Consider the following 25020-nt stretch of genomic DNA (forward strand, 5'->3'; position numbering starts at 1 on the left):
GTATAAACAACCTGTTTTAAAGTGACCATAAAGAGAATTTCATCCACATTAAATGTAAAGCGAAATCAAACTAGCTGGGGGGATGATTCGCCCGACGAAGAGCTTCTGCAGTTTTGTCATCGTCATTCAGATGTTGTTTCTTACATGAGTACTGAAATATGAGTCAATCACTCTGGAGTGAGGCACATCCTGAACAAAGACAAGCACTCATGTAGATTTACGTAATGTGCAAGTGTGTTATTGAGATCTAACTGAAGCATGTGATGGGCAGTTTGTGGCTGTAAAGCAGATTGGTGATAAGTCAAATATTTATCTTTTGTGAGTGCTGTACTGAGTTCCAATCCTGTATGACTTTCTTTCTTCTGAGAAAAAAAAAAAAAAAAAAAAAAAAGATATTTAGAAAAATGTTTCAGTGCTTTTTTGTTCGTACGATCAAAGTCATTTGGGTCCCCATTGACTTTCAAAATAATTATTGTGCTTAACATAAGAAAAGAAGTTATACAGGTTTGGAATGACATGATGAAGAGTAAATTATTTTTTTCATTTTGAGGTGAAATATCCCTTTAAGATTTCAAACACAGCGCGTATGGTTCAAAGATATTCTTCATGGATTTTAACATTAGGTATTTTATCTTCAGAAAGAAAAATGTCAGACAAACACACATTTTATCACACTGTCAGTACTGGCTGTTTCATGTATCAAATGAAGAAGTTCACTATAATGACACTGCACATGCTGGAGGGGAGAAAGACCCTCTGAATTAACTAAATCTGGCTGAAATCCTCAGTCATTTCCTGTAAACTACAGTTAGAATGACATTGTTACCCGAGCATCAGTGTATCTGAGTTGCCTCTGTGCCACTGTGTATAACAATGATGGATGATTCTTGAAAATGTTCCCAGCGATGGTCTAGACTGTTTTGTATCTGCTGTTTTGTATTCTTGCATGTATGTGTAATTATTCCCATTGTTTGTGAATTAAACACAGTGCAATGTACACATTTGCATTTGACAAAGGAATCCATTCAGTATCCATTCTCCACCAAATTAACACACAATAACATTTGTTCTGTATTTCCCAATGGCACAGCTTTCAACATCTCACCTCTGCTGATTATGGTCCGCATGGATAGCCATTGTTTGTGGTCTTAACATCAACCATGTGTGTTCAGACCTTCAAACGCCAGTACATCAGAGTCTAGGTTGTTCTCTTGGGCTACATCTGGAAGGGCCAATAACTCTGTGAATACAAGATTAGACACAGTGTTTCATTAGATCTATGACTCAGAGGACAACAGAACAATTAAACATGTCTCTTTATTTACCACAGCTCATGAATGTGGTGGCTAAATACACAATGAAACAAAAGCTATAAGAGAGAGCTGGAGAAAAATAAATAAATATATATATATATATATATATATATATATATATATATATATATATATATATATATATATATATATATATATATATATATATATATATATATATATATATATATATATATATATATATTTGTATTTTATCATCTTATAATAGCTTATAATTTACAATATTTTATTAGAATTATTTTAAATTGTATATTTCATGACACATTAATATATTAGATGCAATACACAAATCATTGAAAAATTATATACATTTTCTACATAAGTCTTGAAGGGATGGTTCACCCAAAAATGAACATTTTATCATCATTTACTTACACTCACGTCTTTCCAAACCTGTGTGATCTTCTTTCCTCAGCAGGACACAAAAAGATGATATTTAACAATAACCAAACAGTTTGGTGATCATTGATTTACATTATATGAAAAAAAAAAACTGTTTTCTATTTTAAGTGACACAAGTTTGTAAGGTGAACGTAATTTCACCAAGTACATCATGTTGCTGTATCAACATCCTTGAACAACATACTAGTCAACCAATTAGAATTGAGAGATAAGTTTTCAAAAAATGTCAGTTTCAGGTTTGCAATCAGGGTTAGATCCTTCTACTCCCTTGTTATTCACCTATCATTTCCCTCTGATTTTAGGAATATATTATGGGTAGGGTTAGGTTTAGGGGTAGGGATTGAGTAATATCTATATATTTGTACAGTACTGTTGATCCAGGATAATTAATTGCACATGTAATTAAATGCAGGTATATATATATAAAAAAAAAAAAAAAAAAAAAAGGAGAAAAAAAAGGAGAAAAAACTAAACAACAAAATATGTAAATTAAGAATTAAACGAAAAAAAAAAAAAAAAATTAAATAAAACAGAACATTGTGTGTATGTGTATGGGTATGTGGTATGTGTGGACTATCCCTTTAACTAAGTACCTAAACTAGCTAAACCACTCCACTGTTGCTGAATATTGGTTGAAATTTGATATTGACCATAAAACTCAAGGTATGGTAAATTACTCTACTGTTCCAAACACAACATAATAAGAACTCATCATGACATGGTACGGGGTGTATATGGAACACATAGCTTTGAAGGGTCATGAACATCTGCTCTCCATCACCATGAAGGAATTAATGCTCAACTCAACCTGAATCAGAACCAGGTCAAGCAAAACCCAAATGTATATAATATTTTGTGCTTTTAATTTTTATTTACATACAGCCACATTTGATTTTTCCAATGTGTGCGTGTATGTATGTGTGTGTGTGCACGTGTGTGTGTGTGTGCGCACGTGTGTGTGTGTGTGTGTGTGTGTGTGTGTGTGTGTGTGTGTGTGTGTGTGTGTGTGTGTGTGTGTGAAATCTGTATTGTGATATTCACAATAACTCATGTCTAAAAAAGATGGTCTTTATGAATAGATGACAGGCACTGACACTGGAGTGAGATGAACAGATGTTTGGTCAAAACTTGTAATAAATCATGCCTCATCTTGCCATTCACTAAATATGTGGTCCCACTTTAAATTAAGTGGCCTTAACTACTATGTACTTACATCAAAACATAACCACAGCGTATGTATTGTACATTTTTTGTTGCTATTGAGGTGGGAAACGGTGTAAGGTGTAATATACTGTATGTATATACTGTATACACACAATGTAAAAACATGTATAAACACAATAAGTGTATTAGAGACCATTTTTTTTTTTTTTTTTTTTTTTTTACCAGGATTGACCCATTGAGATGCAAATCTCTTCTTTCAGGGAGTCCTGGCCAGAATTACAGCACAAAAAGTTTCACAATAAAACAATTACACACACTTAACAAAGCGCTTTACATCCTCATCCACCAGGCTCCTCATCCACCACCAGTGTGCAGTATCTACCTGGATGATGCAATGGCAATCATGAATGTGCTTATGTGTAAATATTTGTGTCATCAGCAAATAAATGTATTCTAGGTGAGGTATTCCCATGACCAAGATCATTAATATAAATAGAAAATAAAACTGGTGCTAAAATAGAACCCTGTGGAACACCTTTTGTTATTTTTTGTTAATTTGAAATTAAAAATTTGTACTGAGACCATTGAGTTCTTTCTGATAAATAATTATCAAACCAATTTAGAGCCATTTCACTAAAACCTATACAACTTAGACTTTGTAATAAAAGTTTGTGATCTACAGAGTCAAATGCTTTAGAGATCTACAAATATATGCTGCACAACATTGTTTACTATCCAAACGTTTAACAGTATAATTTGTAACCAGCATAGCTGATGTAATAGTAGTATGACCCGATCTAACACATTAATTTAAAACTTTATTTTTATAATGTTTCACTTGATAATTTACAAAAGATTCAGATACTTCTGCCAAAATAGACAGTCTAATTATTGGCCGTTAGTTATTCAAAACTAATGGGTCATCACCTTTTACCAAAGGGAGAACATGTGCTGATGTCCATGCATGAGGAATAACATTTGAATTTAAACTCAAGTTAAAAATATAAGTTATTACTTTATATTTGACATGTAGAGTGGGTAAAGGCATCATGGTACCTTTACACAAAAATGAAACGCTAACAGATCACCGGGTCATGCCAACTACACTTAAAAAAAACATGATATAGTATGTCTATATGGTATAGTAAAGAATAAAACATTTAAGCAACATGAAATCACCACAGTGGTATTGGGGACATGTATAACAAGAATCAGATGGAGTTTGCAGAAAAAAAAAATGTATATATATATATATATATATATATATATATATATATATATATATATATATATATATATATATATATATATATATATATTTACATATATATATATATATATATACATACACCAGTACTATGCAAAAGGTAATGAGGTTTTTTGAGCGTCAATTGGTTAGAAATGTAGATTGACAGCCTACCATGCAAAGCCATGTACATTAAATGCGAAATGTATTTTTAAGCTTAGATGGCATTTCGGATGGCATTACCGCACTAACAAACCAGGCTAGATGCCATATTTAATTTGATGGATTCAATATATTGTTCAGTTGAGGTACCTCATCTAATATTTATAACCCATGTTTTCTGTTTCACGTTTACCGAAAATGTGCAGAAATGCATTTTAGGTGTTTCTTCAGCTGAACGGTCGATACCTAACACTATAATATACTGTCTCTTATCTATCCCTCAAAACTTTATTTCTGATTCTGTCAAATGCAATATTCTGTCTATCCTGACTAATGTCTATTATTCTTGAGTAAGTTTAACAGATGGTAAATGAACAGATGCACTGAAGAGAACTTGCACTTTTTACAACTATTCAATAAACAAGAAATTGCATCACTTACAAGTCTAGAGCTGCCAGATCCTTTGTTCCATTTTTTTTTCCTTAACCTTAAAAAAAAAAAAAGTTCCAAACAAAGTCCAATCAACTTAACACATGTGTATCGAAGCAGTATGGCATAGTGGTAGCTGTGTTCAATTTGCCAGCTTAATACACTATTGTATGCCACTTTAGCAGAAATAGTGTGAGTTGTGTGTTCACACTGCTAATTCCAAAAGAAAAAGTGCTGGCAGAATCTGATTCTAGATGACAAAATAACCTTTTAAAATTTTAAAATTTTAACATTTAATTATATGATTTCCCTCATTTGCATATTGTTCTCAGCTCCAAACGACACAGGCATACTGCTGTTAGGTTTAGGGTTAGGTTTGTAGCACAGTACTAATATTTAAAAGTATCATTTCATATCATTTAGCACTTTCAGTGGTGATATAAAAGTGGGTGTTTTCTTCCACTGAGAAATCACTTGGTTCTGTGTCTCTATTCTGGTTGAGTACTCAACCTCTGCTTAACAACCCTGTCTTTCTAACATGATATGACAGCGTAACTTCAGTGAATCTGCTGGGTGATGCATGCTAGAAAATCACATGTTTATTCAGCAACATACCCAGAGAGTAAAGTTCACTCACATCACTTTACATCATGTCAGCCTGAATTCACTGGTTAATTCATTAAAGGGTTAGTTCACCAAATAATCAAAATGATGTGTTTTTCCGGGAAAAATCGGTACAGACTCTCTTTCTCTTATAAATATAATAAAAATAAAGACTTTTTGGAGTTATGAAGGATGCAGTACTACTCTATAGGTACTCAAGATTAACAGGATATTGAGTGAAAACGAGCATTTGCACCCTTTAATGTGGCTGACACTCCCTCTGAGTTATAAAAAAACAAATTTCCCGTATAAATGTATGTACTCAAACAGTACACTGACTAAACTGCTGTGAAGAGAGAACAGAAGATGAACACCGAGCCGAGCCAGATAACAAACAAAAGAATGACTCGATCTCGAGTCAAGAACCATTTCTGTCAGACACGTCCAATTCAAGAACCGAGGAGCTGATGATACTGTGCATGTGTGATTCTGCGTGAAGTAGAATGACACACAGAGCATCTGAACTGAACTGATTCTTTTGATGATTGATTTCGAACTGATTCTTTGCTAATGTTATGAGGCCAGGTAAACTGAAGGCTTGAATCAAGGGCAATCTTCGCAAATTAAGTCATTACATCGAGCGCAAAAGAACCAGTGAACCGTTTTCTTCAAACGGTTTATTGAATCGTCCGAATCTGTCCGAAATAACTACTTGTGATCTGAAAACCGATGCAACCGGTTCTTGACTCATGAACGAGTCAATGTTTCGTTCATTATCTGGCTTGGCTCGGTGTTCATCTTCAGTTCTCTCTTCAAAGCAGTTCAGTCAGTGTACTATTTGAGTAAATGAATTACTCTAGGATATTGGTTTGTTTTAACTCAGAGGGAGTGTCAGCTACATTAAAAAAGTTAATGGAGACGCAATCCGCTTTAAACGATTCAGTTCGATTTGGTGAACTGCTTCAAGAAGATCCGGTTACATCGAATGATTCATTCGCGGACCGGATATCACTACACTGCAGAGTTTTGAATTCTGAGAAGACAATGATGAATAAAGTCATAGTTTTTGCTATTTTTTGGACCAAAATGTTTGATGCTTCAAAAAATTATAACTGACCCTCTGATGTCACATGGACTACTTTGATGATGTTTTTATTACCTTTCTGGACATGGACAGTATACCGTGCACACAGTTTCAATGGAGGGACTGATAGCTCTCGGATTAAATTTAAAATATAAGATAAATTGAAGATAAAAGGAGGTCTGGTGGGTTTGGAATGACATGAGGGTGAGTTATGAATGACATCATTTTGATTATTGGCCGAACTATCCCTTTAACCACAGACTGGCAGTAAACTTTCATACTCAACAAGCAAAAAAAAAAAAAAGTGCAAAATAATGAGAGCATAGTTTAAATGTGTGATGACCTTTTTACAGACACCAAAAGTGCTCTTTCTGGTTACACAGCACTTGAGGTCTTTGGGGTTGTTAAGTGTTGAGACAATTGCTGAGGTTTCTCCATAGGGAATAATAATATCGCTGCCTGCCAACCACATCTCACTGCTATGGCACACAAGAGGTCTACAGGGATTCGTATTGCAATCATTTGCTCTGCTTGGTGATCTGTCTGGCATTTGATGTTACACTAGCTCATACTATTTGTTTTCCTGCCCTCATTATCCACATGGATTTTTGCATGTTGCAGCATAAAATCACTTGTAACTAAAACATAATTAATTCCCCATACTGTCATTTTCGTGCATGTTGTAGAGATATTAAACCAATATATTACAGTAAGTTGGGGCACAGTATGTACTGTAACAGGTATGACATAAGGTTTAGAGAGGGCAGGAGGAAATTAGTCCTTTGAGAATATGGGAAAATATTGTTTTATCTCATCCCTACCCTGCCAGCGTTGTGAAATCACTGCAGTGTGCTTCTTTTAAATTGTATTTATTTATTTATTTATTTATTTATTTATTTATTTATTTATTTATTTATTTATTTTACTGTGTCCTACTGATCTGAATTTGGCAAACTAATCATTATCTTTACAATTCAAATATTGCTTTACTAATATAAAGAAGAGTATAATCAGTTAATTTATTTAATGATCATATGACTTATTATACTATGTAACTAGATTATATTTATCATATTCTATAATGGCTGTGCGAAGTTTCTGTACATTGGCTGGAAATGGAACACGCTGTCATATATGCCGATGTGGATGCCAGAGCATCCCAAACTCAATTGGTGACATGTCCAGTGAGTATGCTGGCCATTCAAGAACTGGGATGTTTTCAACTTCCTTGAATTGTGTACAGATCCTTGCAACATGGGGCTGTGCATTTTCATGCTGCAACATGAGGTGCTGGTTGTGGATGAATGGCACAACAATGGGCCTCAGGATATCATCACGGTATCTCTGTGCATTCAGAATGCCATCAATAAAATGTTCTTGTGTCCGTTGTCCATGACATATGCCTGTCCATACAATAACCCCACCACCACGGCCACTTGATCCATAACGTTGACATCAGCTAACTGCTCACCCACACAACGTCATACACACTGTCTGCCATCTGCCCTGTACAATGAAAACCGGGATTCATCTGTGAAGAGAACACCTCTCCAAAGTGCCCACTCAATTCGATTACAACAACGAACTGCAGTCAGGTCGAGACCCCTATGAGGACGTCGAGCATGCAGATGAGCTTCCTTGAGACGGTTTCTGAGAGTTTTTGCAGAAATTCTGTGGTTATACAAACCAATGGTAGCAGCAACTGTCAGACGATCTTGGAAGTGAAGATGCTAGATCTGGAGGTCCTGGGCTGGTGTTGTTTTGGTTTTGAAACTTGCAACATCTGTGGCATTGTGCTGTGTGATAAAAATGTTAGAATGGCCTTTTACTGTGGCCAGCCTAAGGCACTCCTGTGCAATAATCCTGCTGTCTAATCAACATCTTAATATGGCCCACCTGTGAGGTGGATGGATTATCTCAGCAAAGGAGAATATATATTCTGTCTCACGCGTGCCTTTTGTATCTTATTTTTTGAGAATGATTCTACTGTGTATTTACATTACAGTAATAAATAAGTTGTACTCCAGCCTCTTACTGAGTGACTGATTTTAACACATTCACCTAGTTACTTTAAAACCAGCTGGGAATCTTCTATTTTGTTTAAAAAAGATTGTCCAAGCCTTTCCCTAACATGGCTTTATTGCTTACCTCCAGTCATAATATTGTATTAATTAACATAAAATATTTACATCTGCTACAGATATTTTTTTTTTTTTTTTAAAGCTTTTGGTTGATATAGCGTCACAATTATCCTAACACTTGGTACAACAGTGATGGATAGTCCTCTTGAACATTATGAATAGTTATTCAGGTTCTTTCTATTTAGCAGGTAATTAAGAGGAAAGTTGCCTGATTTGTGACCCATAAGCATCTGGACTGGCTTTTGCTTACTGTGAAATACCCTCTTATTCAATTTGGACCACCTCATTTTCAAGACTAATTGACTGAAAACATCCACCTCTCTCCTGGAGGTCTGCCAACAGTTGTTCAGCTCTTGCCAAACTCCCTAGTTCTTGCAGTCTTTTTTAAATGCTTGTTTCTCAAACCTCCAAGTACTAAATGTGCTAAACGAACTTGAGTGAGCTCAGTATTTGTAAAGCCCTTTAAGTGAGATTACAGTAGAGCTTAACAGACAAAGATTTATGCTGCAAAGGTAAAAACATAACAGACAGTGTGGTTGTCTGCTTTCATTACATGCCAACATGATAGCCAGACACCTCAGCAAATCCTCATAATCTCATTGAATTGAAGTGCCATTACTTCTTTTCTCTTGCAGGTGGTTCACTAAAATTTTAAGCACCCCAGGAATTCCATGGATGTTAGTTGTTCTGCGTCAGTGAGGCTTTGTGGAGTTCTTCATACTGGATTCATTGCTCCTTTGCCATCACCATAAAAGTCACCTGTGTCCATCTTTGCACCTCAAGGTTGTTCCAATGCTCATGGGGAACTGCCTGCTGCTGTTCCTCTGGTGCCTCTTAGACAAAAGCTTCGTTTCACCCCTCCACTCTTCATCCCAGAGCAGGATGGGGAAGGAGCAGTACAGGAACATGTTGGCACTTAGGAAACACGGCATGATGGGAGTTCACAGAGTCAAGAGAGGATGGGTGTGGAACCAGTTCTTTGTTCTGGAGGAATACATGGGATCTGATCCGCAGTATGTTGGAAAGGTAAGATGAAATTGATTCTCAGAGCCGATGTTTAGAGTCAAAGGTGTTGAGTATAGATTGGGAATAAAACTATGGGTGTGTGCAAAGGCTTGAACTAGAGCTTGCAGTTATTCTTTCATATTCCCTTCTTTGTTGATTACAAGTTACTTAAAACGAAATATTCTATGTACCACAAAACATGGTTCATGAGTTGAACAGCCAGATGTTGCAATGGAGACTGCAGGAAGTGGTTACATGTAAAAAGTTACAAATATAATAATGAATGAATATTTTTTATTATTATCTTTTTATTGATTTATTTTTTATTTATTTTTTATTTTTTTGCAGTGCATTGCAAATAAAATGTTACAAATGCATAAATACATACATATATTTTTGTACATTCAGATGTACACTAAATGTACAGATGTTGACTGTAATGTATTTGCAAGAGCAGCAAAGAATGTGAGATTCTCTCCAAAGGTAATTTGCACAGCTTTCATAGGAATGACCTGAAAATGTTCGCTCTGCTCTGTGGCAGTGGACATGCACCATTAGCCACCATTTCATTCCAATGTAATGCAGCTCACCTTCACCGAACATGTCATGGGTTGATGTTTCTTGCATGGGTCTTTATTTTTTTTTTCTTGACTGTCGTACAGTCTGACATTAATGAAAGCTGAGATCCTACAGTGGGACATGAGGATCATGTTAATACAGTCTGAATAGCAACAATCATAAAGGACTATTACAAATCACACAGTGTGCACCCGGCTTTAGTTTGACTTTGGAAAACTTACATTGCAAAAACCAAAAAAAAAATGACATCTGACGTCAGTGGACTTTTTTTTTTCACACCATCTTCTATCTGTCTGTGGGACATGTTATGATCCACCAAAACTGTTACATGTCAAACATAAAAATGTGGATGTTATAACCTGAAACCATTTAATTGGTATTCACAGGAAAGGAAGAAGGTTAAAAGGGCTCCATATTGTATCCAAGGCTGAAAATTCTATATCAAGGTCCTCTACAAAGATAGTTTGGATTGAGCACCATCAATTTAAATGGGATCAGGGCCAAATTGAATAGTTGCAGTCAATGCCAGTGCAATCAGTGTGGCCTAGCTGAGTGCTGTGTGTGCATATGTACATTGGAAGAAAGGGGCTTGTCACGGTCATGTTCTCAACCACATGCCACATCAACACACTCAAAAACAACTGTTTTTTTTTCTCTCAAGATCAGTCAAATGACATTATAGAGCCTTGACTGTAACCTCTGATTTATGTAACTCTAAGAACAGAAGTTGCAAGAGCTAATAAAGCTTTAATTGCAAACAAACATGTTAGCCTGTTATTATAAATAGTGTCTGCTGGCTATAACCTCCTTTAACTCAGGTCACTGGAAAAATGAGGCTTACAGGCTACTTATGAATTGCATGGATGATGTTCATGTTGGCATCAAATGAGCAAGCTGCTTTTAAAGAGTAATTTTTAACAGTTGTTGACATTTTATAATCACTGTTATTTTATAATTCTGTCAACCATTTCTAAATATGTAGGTCTGTATAATAAGGGGGATGAATCTGCACATTCAGGATCAGCAGCTTTTTGACTAAATATTTTATTTTAAAAAGGACATAATATTCTGCCTAAAATATGTCTGTGAATATGCATTTAAATAATTAATTAAATTTAATTGATCACATGAAGTAATTTACATGAACTGTCTAAATTAAATAATACAAGAGATAATTTGATTAATGCCTCAGCCTTTTTGACTGTTAAGCTAAATTAGATAACAGTAAAACTGTTGTGCTGCTGAAAAATTTCCCAGCTTACATTTATTGTGTTTTGTCTGACACTTTGCACAATGAAGTAATTTCTAATGCATTTTCATTAGTTCATAACACTTTAAACTTTGCAGCTTACACCAGCCATATCTAAAACTAGAATTTGGTGGAGACTGTGAACAGAGGTGAAATCATGGGAAATTATTACATATTCCATCATGTAATGTTTGAGCTGTCACCATAATGAAAGTGGCATTTCACATGAAATGTTAAATAAAAGTTACATGACAGGAAAACTCTAATTAGAGCCAGCAAGTAAAACACTGGAATGGGGAAAGACGTAGTTATCTTGTGTGCTTTGTTCCTATAATGTGCATTGCACATTATAGGCTACTCTCAATTCAGTTAAAACTTGTTTAAAAATTAATGGGTCAGTTTGAATAAATGTCAGTTTGACTATCCATCCGCTGCAACAATATTTGATATTTGAGATTGTCGGGGGCTCTGTTAAACGACCGATTCTTTCTCAATCCAAGTAAGTTGTAGAAAAATACTGTATTGTATAAATTTAAGAGGTAACTAGTGATGCAGTCTGAATTTGAAGGCTATTTGCAGGTTGTGTCAGAAAAAAATATGTTTTATCTGTTGTCACAAGAAAGCCTTTAATTGGATTCTAATTTGAACATTTTGCTTTGTTTTTAAAGTTACTTTGCATATAAATTTCAAACATTATTGCAGATACACCAACAATTAGACCCAAGCAGATTAAGAATCGTCCCATGAAATACAAAGTCTGATTCAAACTAACAAATTTCATTTCTAAGAGTTAGAGAATTTGTTTCATTTTATTTAATGCTGACAAAATTGCCAATGTGCTTTATTAAACATGCAAGTTTTCTTTTTGTCTTTATTTGTCCATGTGAAGCAAGTTACACTTTCTTGTTTGCCCTTTGCAGTGAGGATATATTACACCACTTTCACATTTTCTTTACAGACTTGACCTTTTCAGTAGAAAATAACTCTTATTGTGAGCCCTGCCTTTTTTCTTGGTATTTTACTGTCAACACTCAGCATCTTCCTTACCTCTATTCCTTACCTCTATTCTATACCTTACCTTACCTTACCTGCTATGCATCCATTCGTGGTCACCAATTAATGATTGAGTATTATTTTTTTTTATTTTATTTTTTTTTACTGGCATCACCAGCATTCTTAAAGATTTTGTGATATAAATGGCAAACTTGGCACGGTTTAGCTCTATCAATGCTGGATTGTAGCTCATGGATTATCTGCTATTTGACAGGATTTAGCAGTATATAGTTCCTCCTCCGTTTGAACATTTTGCATCCTTTCACATTACATCAGTGATCCCCCCCCCCCCTTCAGACTATTAATTCCAGGACTTCAAACTTAATCCTTCCTTTCCAGTCAAACTCCGTTTTACCCCAGCTGAAAAATGTGGTGTTTCCTTAGCTTCTTCTGGGTTGAAAAGATAACAGTTTTCTGCAACACTCTATAATCTTGAAGTCTTTATGTTTTGTAATATTTTATTTAGCAGTTATCCTTGCAGAAAAAGAGAGTTCCATAAAATCTTCAGTAAAGTCATTATATTTTCAGCTGAAGACTATCTGTGCTATAAATAAATGAATGTTGTTGAGCTGCTAACAGTAAATAAATAACTGAGAGTTATCCACATCAATCCTCTTTGGACATCCTCAAAATGTAGGAATAATAATGCATGATCAGAGAATGAAATACTGTCGGATTGGTTTGGGTAGGCCAAATTTGATTTACTGTAAGTAAATGGATAAGAATAATGTGTCATAGCCTGCTTCACACAGTAATGGTAGTACATTTCAATAAAATTATCAGAACGACTTTACTGGTAAATTCGAAAATGCACTGTTCACACAGTCAATGACATTCACACATCCATTCCAAAATACTGGTCTCTATCCAGAATTAATTATCCAAAATACTCAACTAAGTGACATCATCAACCTCTAAACAGCTGTGCTTGTATTTGTAAACATGGAGGGTTATATGCGGTCAGTATTTCTGTAGATGATTTCATTTTTGTTTTAAACTTTCACATTCATGCAGCTGCTTTTGTCACAGAGACATCATAATAGTTGACTACAAACCAAAATACTGAACTATAGGAGAAAAAAACGTTGCAAATAGATTGCAAAAGTCATAATAGGCCCAATAAATTATTCCAGTACTATTATTTTATCATATGTCATTGCATCACTAACAATTCTTCTCAGATGACAATACATTTCTTCATCCGCCCAGATAAGGAAAAGTGCCAGTCGCTCCAATTGGATAAAATGTATGTATTTATTTATTTATTTATTTATTTATTTATTTATTTATTTACTTATTTAATTATTTATTTATTTATATTAAACATAAAAAAACAACAAACAAAAAAACAATAAAAACTAATTTACATATCAAATAAGATTAGAACAGGCAAACTAGATATAGCTTTGATTTAAACAATATACAAAGATCTTGCAAAATAACCAAAAGCAATCATTAAGACAGGGGAAATATATAAATTACAATAAATTAAAATTGAGACGAAAGGAAGAACAGAAAAAGAAGAAGAAAAGAAGGGGAAATAAGCTAAATCCGACCCTCCTGACAGCTATCCAATAGCACATTATAAAGAAGCAAAAATATGACATTTATTTTCATAAACAGTGAGGAGTAAATGTCATCTGTGCCAGATTGTTATGATTGGCCCAAATTCCTGGAATGAATTTACCTGTATTTTTGGAAAGATCCCGTTCACACATGATCTCTTTACGGCAATGTACCAGTCATTTTCCGGAAAAGTCTCAATGGATATGCTAGATTTTTGTTTAGTAAAAGATTAGGTTTTGTAACAGAAATGTCTTTTGTTTGCTGATCTTGTATTTGCATATATTTGAATATGTTTACAGGTTAATGACACTAATTAGCAGTCATTAACACACCAGCTCCCATTAAGATTTCTCACTGTAGCTTCTCACATTCCAGCTTCACTCTGACCTGGATAAGGGAGATAGTATCGTGAAGTACACACTCTCAGGTGAAGGAGTTGGTTCTATTTTCACCATCGAGCCAAGTACTGGAGACATCCATGCCTTAAGGAGCCTGGACCGAGAAGAGAAGCCTTATTACACACTGAGAGCGCAGGCTGTGGACGTGCTCACAGGCAGACCCTTAGAGCCCGAGTCAGAGTTCATTATCAAAGTCCAGGACATCAATGACAATGAGCCAAGGTTCCTGGAGGGCCCATACTCTGCCAGCATCCCAGAGATGTCTCCCGTCGGTGAGTTCACTTCTCAGTATGTCCCAGATGGTTGGATGTTTGATACTGTGAGAAAATCCTGGCCTCAAAGCATGTTGCTTTAAAGTAAGATGAGACCCATTCATTCTAGATTTGACGATCTGAACTCTTCTGCTTTATTGTCCACAAATTTAAAAGGGTCATATTATGCTTTTATAAAGATAATTTTTTGGGGGTGTGTATTTGGTGTAATATAATATGTTGACATGCTTTAATGTTCAAAAAACACATTATTTTTTTTTTAAATACTGTACAATATTGTAGGTCCTCAACGCCCCACCTCTCTCAAATGCGTCACATGACAGACACAGTGTCACGTGACAGACACAGTGATAAAGCTTGTATATGTTTGCAGTACGGTTAAGACAGCTGACTCCACTGTGTGACCCTGTCTCTCTCTCTCTCAAACACAAGTCTGCACTGTTTGGCCAGCTGACCCAGTCCATTTTGATTGGTCAAATATGACAAGCACTTGATGAAAATGTAACACCACTTTACATAATCACAAGCTTCATCTTTCAAAATAAATGTAAAGACAATAAATAAACACATGCATGCGCACACACACACACACATGATGTGCAAACCATTAAAGGCACATAGTCAATATGTAAATACTTAGATCAATACCAAAACATACAGTAGGCGATTCAGTAGTGGCAGATTACCATAGCAAAGTCAGAATTACCTCCACTCCTAGGTTCACGAAACGGTCGTCCATAAAATGCATTGCTGTTCTAAGTAAATTTAAAGATTTCTAAATGCATCTACTTTCAGAAGGCCAAATAAAGTGCTTTTGCATTCACCTAGATACACACAGCATCTCACTGACATGGCTGCTTCAATACTAACTGTGGTTACTGAAACCACGGCTTCTTTCTTTGCTTGAACATTTGGGCGGCATTACACAAATATTTCCACATAGTGAGGTAGACATGTGGGAGTGTGTTTGAATGAGTTGTTTTAGGTGGGCATGGCAGAGCCTTAACTTTGATAAAGAATATCTCTTTGGATTTGAGACTTAAGTCTTAGCAACTTTACAAATCTTCTTTATGCACCAAGAGCTTGTAACACTCCAAAGAGAAAGGAAAAATTTAAATCAAATCATATGACCCCTTTAAGGTCAGTGAAAAACTTTAAACACTATCTGTTGCTCTTATAAATAACTGAATTGATAAAAAAACAACAACAACAAAAAACAAAACACTTAAAACCAGCCTAAGGTGGTTAGTTGGTCTCCCGGCCTGGCCAAGCTGGTTAAGATGGTCTGTTTTGATGGTTTTAGAAGGCTTTTGGGCACGTTTCAGAGGACCAGCTGGCCAGCCACACTGACAACTAATCCCAAATGCTTAATCTAGCAAATGCTGTGGAGCACCTCTTTTTCCCTTAGGAAATCATTCACAGCTGTTCTGACTCTTATATTTCTAAACACCATTTTGAATCGATTACATTGAAGGCCATTTTTTAGATTTGTATCCTAGTGCATTGTAATATTTGAGACTTTTTTAATACATATATTTGGGAAACAATTTAATTGGTTAGTTCAAAAAGTATTAGGCTTTTAGGGATAAACATATTGTCACTGCACCCACTGTATAAAGGTCCTAGGTCCTCCTAGTTTTTTTCTATTTCTGAAAGACATATTGTCAAACGTTCTGTACTTCTATCCCTCACATCCATATTTTCATTTTTGTCAAAAATAAAATATGGTCCTACCCAGACTATAAATGTGACACACTTTTGAGTGTAACAGATCATCCAAAGAGAGAGACAGAAAAAAGACATATTGTCAGACAATCTGTAATTTGTTAGCCAACAGTACAGTCCATTAAGCACTCTGTACTTCTATCCCTCACAGCCTCATTATAATTTTTTTTTTTTTTTTTTTTATGTTATATGGTGCTACCATAGCAGTATTGTGACACACTTTTGAGTGTAACAAATTGTCCAAAGGGGAAAAAAGAAAGAAAAATGTAGGGTGGGGAAAATAGGTTGTTTATTGGATTTTGAGATGTTGGTGTTGCACTCAAAAATGAATGCAAGCTTGCAATTGATAGGGGTGGGTTTAAAGCAGACTAAATGACTGGAAAAGTCTGGCATACACCATCATTCATTGAACAAATAAGTTATTACATTTTGATCAAACGTTTTTATATAATAAGTGTGCAAAAAGATGTTTCTCTGGTCTTCGTATGTTTATAAATCATAAATATTAACATCATAATGAATTACATTATAATGATATCTAATGTGGTGGAGTACATATTTATATTAATACCTATATATATATAAAAAAAAAAAAAAAAACTTATCATTACATACACTGTATGGACACAAGTATTGGGACAACTGACCGTTACACCAACAGGGACACTGTATTCTAAATACATCCCTGAAAAAGCCCGCTCCTTAAAAACAGTGCCATTATCCCTCTTCCACCAAACGTTACAGTTGGCACAATGCAGTCAGACAGGTAACGGTCTCCCGGCATCCTCCAAATCCAGACTCGCCCATCAGACTGTCAAATAAATAGAGAAGCATGATTCATCACTCTATAAGACACTTTTTGACTGCTCCAGAGTCCAGTGGCGGCATGCTACACCACTCCATTCAACGCTTGCCATTGTACTTGGTGATGTGAAACATCATGGAAACCCATTCTATGAAGCTGTACAGTTTGTTATGATATCAATGCCAGTGGAAGTTAGGGATTCTCCAGCTATGGAATCAGCAGAGCGTTGGTGATTATTATGCACTATGTGCCTCAGCGCTCGGTCACTTCACTCTGTGACTTTATCTTCTTCTTTATGGCTGAGTTGCATCCTATCACAGTACCATTCACTGATCTCTTAATATGTAGAACCTTTTTTTTTTTTTTTTTATACAAAATTATTGTAAAAGCAGACTGCATAGCTTGATGTTTGACTTTATACACCTGTGGCAATGGGTCTAATTGAAACAACTGGATTTAATCATTAAGCGGTCTATATACTGTATATTTGTATACTTGTTATTTTACAGGTTTTAATACACACTGTGATGAAGCAGCTTTACAAAGAATAGTGCTTTACAACGTCCAGTGAGCTAGCCATAGGTGACACTGACAAGCCAGATCTTTTTGAGAAGTTTAAGCTGAACGGGAAGAAAACCTTGGAGGAACAAAGAATCAGCAAGGAGCCCTTTCTCCTCTGGCTGATACATGATTAAACAAATTGAAACAAACATAAACCATACACTGTTGCATAATGTATGCTTGTTTACAATTGCAGTGCAATCATAAGTACATTTTTTGTGCTATATATAATAATTTTATAAATATATAATTTTCTGTGAATTATAAATATTGTCTGTATTCCTCATTATTATTATATATGCCAATTCAAGTGTCATTTGATTGCCTTTTATGGTATTTTTTATGTTTGTGATCAGGCTCATATGTGACACAAATAACTGCCACTGATGCTGATGACCCTACTTATGGAAACAGTGCGCGGATTGTATACAGCATACTTCATGGGCAGCCGTACTTCTCTGTTGACCCCAAGACAGGTGAGGGATTAAACACATGGTCTTCTGCATTCTGTAGAATTCAGCACACCCCTCTGCCCAAAGCCTTTCTACTACTTTGCCTTTGGCATTTTATTCGCCTCACGTCATGCCATCATCTCCTGATCAAAAAGTAGCTCCTCTGAGAGGGGAACAATTAGGATTGATTAGTCTTTAGAAGAATGCCAGGGATTTGCCTTTTAATGATATAAAATATCATCAAAGTATCATCAAATCATCAAATATCACAAAAGCACTGCAGCACAGATTAATTATGAATCATCTTGCTGTCCTCACTCTAACAACTGTAGAACTGAAGGCAACAGTTTGCATGATTTTCATTGAGTTTAAGTCGCTTAATTGTTTTATGTAAATTTCATTAGTCTTGGAAATTAGCATAAAAACAGGCAACCATATATATATATATATATATATATATATATATATATATATATATATGTATGTATATGTTCTCACATGCTCTCCCTTTTTCTGTCTCTCTGTGTTAGGAATCATAAGAGTTGCCTTACCCAACATGGATAGGGAGGTCAAAGAAATGTACCAGGTGGTCATACAGGCTAAGGACATGGGTGGCCAGCTCGGGGGCTTAGCTGGGATCACAACCATCAATATCACTCTCCGTGATGTCAACGACAACCGACCACGGTTTTCTAAAAGTATGCTCAAAAGCAGCTGTTAATAGACATGCAAGATTCATTATAGAGTGCAATAAAGCTCACAATATACTGTAAGCAATTCTATATCAGCTGCAGTTTATCTTAATTTGAATTTAGTCTGGTTTCATATTTGCTATGCTCTGTAGAAACCTTAAACATGAGTCCATTGTTTGAGTTGTTTAATTCACTTAATGGCTGGCAGTAATAACAAAGAGGGGCTATCTTCAAAACAGGGGCTGAACAGTATGCATGACCCGAGAAGAACCTCAGATTTACAATTGGCAATGATTAAGTCACCAAGGGCTCTTGCCAAACACAAACAACTGAATAGTGTTGAATTTGCAAATGTGATTAGCATTCTAGAATTTCCCTTCTGAGCTGCTGAAGTGATTAGTGGATGATTATTGTTAACTACCTCTCAGTGTAATTTCTAAATGTAAAGTCTTATGTCCATTCCTGAGGGGAGAGTTGGATCACTCATAAAGGTGTTTATGAATCTCGACAGGCATCTTTCACCTACGCGTTCTTGAATCTTCACCCGTGGGCTCGTCTGTGGGGAGGGTCAAAGCTCATGATCTGGACTCTGGGAAGAATGCTGAAGTGCAATATAGCATCGCTCCTGGTGATGGACGCTCCATGTTTGATATTTACAGCAATAAGAACACTCATGAGGGAACAGTCATACTGAAAAAGGTACAATATGGCTTCTTGTAGTCATTTTTTTGTCTCAGACAGTAAAATATATATATAGTATAACTTAGTTTTTATTTTTGCAATTATGTTCAGAAGTTTAGGGTCTGTAAGATTCTTTATATAGTTGAAAAAGGTAATTTATACGGAGACTACAGTTATTTGATGAAAAATACAGTAAAAACTGTAGTGTTTGCAAAGCTTCAGCAGCCAAGTCTTCAGTGTCACATGATGCTTCTTAAATCAATCTACTATGATTATTTGTTGCTCATGAGATAATTATTAATATTATCAACAATGATAATCATTGCTGTTTCCTTTTGAAAAACGTGATCTATTAATTATTATTTATTTTAGAATTATGTGATGAATAGAAAGATAAAAAAATCAGCCTTTATTAGAAATAACAGTCTTTTGTAACATTGTCTTTTCTATTTTCAATTTTTATCAATTTAATGTGCCCTCGCTAAATAAAATTATGAATTTCCTTTATGAAATCTTATCCAAACTTTGGAATAGAAGTGTACATGTATTTATTATTTACATTTTATAGTATTTTGTTGTGACAATTAGAGATTAGACTATACATAAATTGAAATCTACATGCTTATACACACTATTTTCATAGTCAAGCAATGCTGATGTTGTTAACATTAATAATTTAAGAATAAAGTATAACAATAATTATATTTTGCAGGGTTTGGTTTGATATGAGCTAATCGATAATTAGATTATATAACCATTGGTAGCACAATTTATCGTAATGCTTTTTTTCCTCTGTTGGTCAGAACAAAGTGTGGCAGACTTGTTACTTACTTGTTCAGATGACAATATATGGAGAAAATTCTTATTTGGGTCATATATTCCAAGACATAAGCTAGAATCTGTGATTACTTAGTACAGTGAATACAGAATAATCCGCACTGGATCACAACCCACGTATGGAATATAATTCCGCAAGGAAATGCAATTTCAGGTTTTCAAAAATAGATGGCAGCAAAGAGGCAAAACTTACAGTATATATGAACATGAATGAGAAGAGAAGACTATCACACTGCATTTTTCTCTATAGGTTAAAAAATCAAAATTTGTTACTTTTTTTTTTTTTTTTATAATAAAAAAAAAAACATGTTGCCATGGCATATTGATTGTATCCCTTTTTTTATTTCTTTCTTAGGCACAAATCTGTTAATATAGTGCAGTTCCATATGTAGCTTATGCAGTATTGTACATAAAACAGGAGCTCCTTTACCACACAGTAAGTGAATATTTTGACAGTATTTGGATGTTTATTTAAGGCAATATTTATATGCTGGCTAAGGCTGGATGACATCAGATGCAAATCACAATGCCATTTGCATCTCTTTTTCAAACACATGTGAATTCAAGGATCACAACAATAACCCCTCGTGCTCTTTCATTAAGGGGCTGGTGTTTGTTTGCCCCGAGGTGAGTCATATCTTATTACTGGATGGCCATAGTATCTCCAATGAATAATGCATAAAGCCATAAAAGCGCAAATGCTTAACCCACTCTATGCAATGCCTGCTCTTGGATTTATCAATTCATTATGTGCTTTGCGATTGTCCTAAGAACATCGCTTTCCCATTCCTGTTTTGCCAACATGCTAAAAAGAAAATGTATTGTGGGTGCTGACCTCTCCAAGAAAGAGCCCAATATTTTTATATTTAGTGGACATGAATAAATGAGTGCACCCATGGCAATAAGCATCTATCTCTTGATGTGATGTGACAAGTAGAAATCCCCTCAGATACCCTGTAACGTGGCCAATCAAAGACTTGCTGGCTGTGCTATAAGTGCTGAAACAAATGCCTTTGCAAAGGCGTGCGGATGAGGCTGGTGTGTTCTTATCCTTCAGGGAGTAGAGAGGTTACACTTTCATTACTCAAAACTAGTGTAGTCTTTGGACACCTAATGACAGGCCACTGTGGCTATTCATCTCTATCTAGACCAAGATGAAGAGATGCATATGAAGAAAAGGAAAGCAATGGTGGCTATGCTTTGTAGTAGACAAATATAGTAGACTTTAGTTTCATTACTTTTTTTGTCATTTAAAAAGTACTAGCACTATAAATAGAATGTTAGATAAACTATTGTGTTACAAAGGTCACAGTTAAGTTTGGAGACTGGTGGTCACTATTAACTTACTATTTACTATTGCTTCAATAAACTCCTAATCTGCTGCATATTAATAGTTAGTAAGGTATTAAGCATTAAAGGATGTAAAATATGGTCAAGAATAAGACATTAATATGTGCTTTATAAACGAAAATAAACCACCAGTATGGTAGTAATATGCATGTGAATTAGCAACGCACTACAAACACACCGCAATTTTTGAAAATAGTGTTAAACTGTTGAGTTTTACCATTTTCTAATCCATTCAGACGTTTTCCGGGGTCTGGCAGTAGCACTTTTAGCTTAGTTTAGCATAGATCATTGAATCTGATTAGACCGTTAGCATCTCACTCAAAAATGACCAAAGAGTTTCAATATTTTTTCCATTTAAAACTTGACTCTTCTGTAGTTACAGTACATCATGTGTGCATAGTCCCCAGCTAGGTCACTTCCAACGGCAGGCTATTTTCAGGCGCTGTGTAATATCATTGCACATACTGCTCCCATAATACGGCAGCAAAGTTCCTTGATTATTATGCTAAAATGAGAATATAGTTCCTAGCCATATCTGCCTGAAAAATCACAACTTTTCATTTCTTGTCGGTCTTAGCACACAATGTAACTACAGAAGAGTCAAGTTTTAAATAGGAAAAAAAAAAAAAAAAAACTTTTTGGTCATTTCTGAGTGAGATGCAAACGATTTAATCAGATTCAATGATCTATGCTATATATGTGTACTAATAAGCAACTAGTTATTAGAGAGAATTGGACTCTAAACTAAAGTGTTTACCAAAATAGGTTTACATTTATCTTTTTAAGGTAAAAAAAGCGAAGTTAAGTTTGTCAGTATTGTTTATATTTTTATTATAAGGTTTAATTAATGTTAACATTAGACATGTACATCTACTTATGTATGTTTGTGTATTCATATTTCTGTGAATATTTTTTTTTTAATTGAATGTTACAAATTATTTATAAATAATTGGCATATTTGGTATTGGTCATTCTGGTCTTATAGTACTTAGCAAGAAATGGTATTATTCATAATATTTAGTAAGAAATGGCATTAAATACTGTTTTGTTTTCACATTAATTTGGTGATTCGGTGTGAAAATATATTATTTACAACTTCAAATGTTTATGTTTGATTAATCATAATAAATGACATTAATCTGTGCAATTGATATAGTATTTATTTAATTCATCAAAAGCTCTCTTTTTCTGTGATCACCTCATAATTCATAATTTATAAAATCATCAACAGTAGATTTGTCCTTCATTCCCTCTTTTATTTTCCACTTTTTTATTCCCCAAACTGAGGCTGCACAGTGACAAAGTGCCATATCTGGTGACCCAAAAAATATCTGGAAATGGGTATGTGGGATCCTCACCATGGAGCATGGAGGAGGGTCAATGACAATGCCCCCTCTCCCCTCTGTCCTCAATAACAGACATCCCTCTCCCTTTATTTCTCTTTGACAAACTGTTCCATCACGCCCCTGCTCTGCTACAAAGGGACTTTTCTGAAACACTGAGGCTGAGCATTTGGGTCTCGTGGCTTTATGGGCTCAGTGCTGCTTTGAGCATAAAGAGGATCTACTAAGGTAATGGTTTGAAGGGATAATTGTCTTTATATTAACTAAAGGATTGAAAGGTGGACTTTGGTTTTGCAACATAAGGGCTTGTATTAATCCTTCCTCATTGAAAACCTTATGCACTTGCCGTAGAATGAACAGTACTTAAAAAAAAGTGTAGATATGCATAAAAAAAAATTCATGAATAAATGTATATAAGAAGGGGATATAATTAAAGTTTTGGTATGTGCACTGTATTGAATGAATAACAAAAACACTCTATGGACTAGCATCTGACAATAGCATTCTCTTTAGATTGGAGATTATCCAAAATAGAGAAACAGGCCTTTGTGTTAATTCTCAGAGTAACAGCCTCAGAAGACTCTGAAACGGCTATAAACACAACCCATTCTCACTCTAAACGTGTCCCTTATGACTCTGTTACAGGAGCACAGAAGGACAAAAAGAACAGAATCAGAACATGTTTAGACATGTAAAATTAATGCTTTTATAATGTAGACCCGATTTAAACAACTATCATGGTATTCTCTCAAGGCCAGAGTTTGTGAGCTAAATTGTAATGCTACAGTCTTTTGTCCAAAAGTTGCAAATACATAAATGTCCTGTTATGTCTAAGGTTGTACTTATTTCAGCATGACCAGCACCATGGATAGCTCAGCCTGGAGACAGAAAGGTAGTCACATATCTCAAATCTAGCTTGAAACAACAGACATAATTGTTGTTTGCTGTCACCAGTGATGAGACCTCCTGCAGAACAGCAGTGTGGTGCAGACATAAAGCTGATGCTTTTTTAGTACTAAGGTCTTTGTAAAAAATATTGGTAAGTTGTCTTTGTAATCTGTCTTTTTTTTTTTTTTTTTTTTTTTTTTTTATATGAAAGTGTTTTTTATCAAACTCTTTCAACATTGCTGAGGATTTATATTCCCTAAGCTGTTCTGGAAAACTTATGTCCATTGTTTTTGGCTTGCAACAGACTGAGATAATTGTTTTTATTTTTATTTTATTTTTATTTTTTACACTCTATTAAAGTTATTAACCAACCCCAGTGCAGTAGTTTTTCTTTTCAGATAAACACACTGGGTTTTGGACTGGGATTATTTGTGTAAGGTATGCTGAAAATGAATAATTCATTTTTTAGATCTTAATGTAAATCTGTTTAGATGCTGAAGATGTATCAAAAATGTTCATCAAAATTGCTTCTGTTCCCTTTTGTTTTAACCTAATGTGTTGAATTTCATTAAGCAGTGGAGACTTATAGACTTGAATAAAATCAATTAATATATCAGCACATGAAGCGCATTTCTAGGCTAATATTTTTAGTTTATTTTTACAAGCCGCAATCATGCACAGGCAACTTCTAGTGGAAAAACGAATCCGCAGGAGATGATTTATTTGTGTTCTGCGGTCACTATTATTATTAGAACAAAGCTAATTGAGCAAATTTTCTTGCTCTGTACTGTCATGCTTTGTTTGTCATTCCTTTCCTAAGAAATTAATTATAAATTATAAAAAAAGTCTGTTTTTCGGTCTCTCTCTGTACGGAAGTTCTAAGCGGCCATGCATTAATTTTTTTTTTTTCCTTTTTGTTTTCTCGTTATAACGAATTAATTTTCTTGTTATCTCGACATAACGAAAGTCGTTTTCTCGTTATAACGACTTATATTTCTC

The 25020-nt window shown here is 34.9% G+C and overlaps 1 protein-coding gene across 1 annotated transcript in view; it reads left to right on the forward strand.

Annotated features, from left to right (window-relative positions):
- Positions 1-25020, forward strand: part of LOC113068969 (cadherin-12-like) — a 30098-nt gene that overhangs the window by 323 nt on the left and 4755 nt on the right. The window contains exons 2-6 of the mRNA XM_026241931.1: positions 9201-9591; positions 14393-14687; positions 18135-18254; positions 18761-18928; positions 19434-19621. Coding sequence (XP_026097716.1) covers positions 9358-9591; positions 14393-14687; positions 18135-18254; positions 18761-18928; positions 19434-19621 — 1005 coding nt within the window. The 5' untranslated portion in view covers positions 9201-9357. The remainder of the gene's footprint in view (positions 1-9200; positions 9592-14392; positions 14688-18134; positions 18255-18760; positions 18929-19433; positions 19622-25020) is intronic.

The sequence above is a fragment of the Carassius auratus genome, unplaced genomic scaffold, assembly GCF_003368295.1.
Source record: "Carassius auratus strain Wakin unplaced genomic scaffold, ASM336829v1 scaf_tig00000272, whole genome shotgun sequence".
NCBI classification, from domain to species: Eukaryota; Metazoa; Chordata; class Actinopteri; order Cypriniformes; family Cyprinidae; genus Carassius; species Carassius auratus.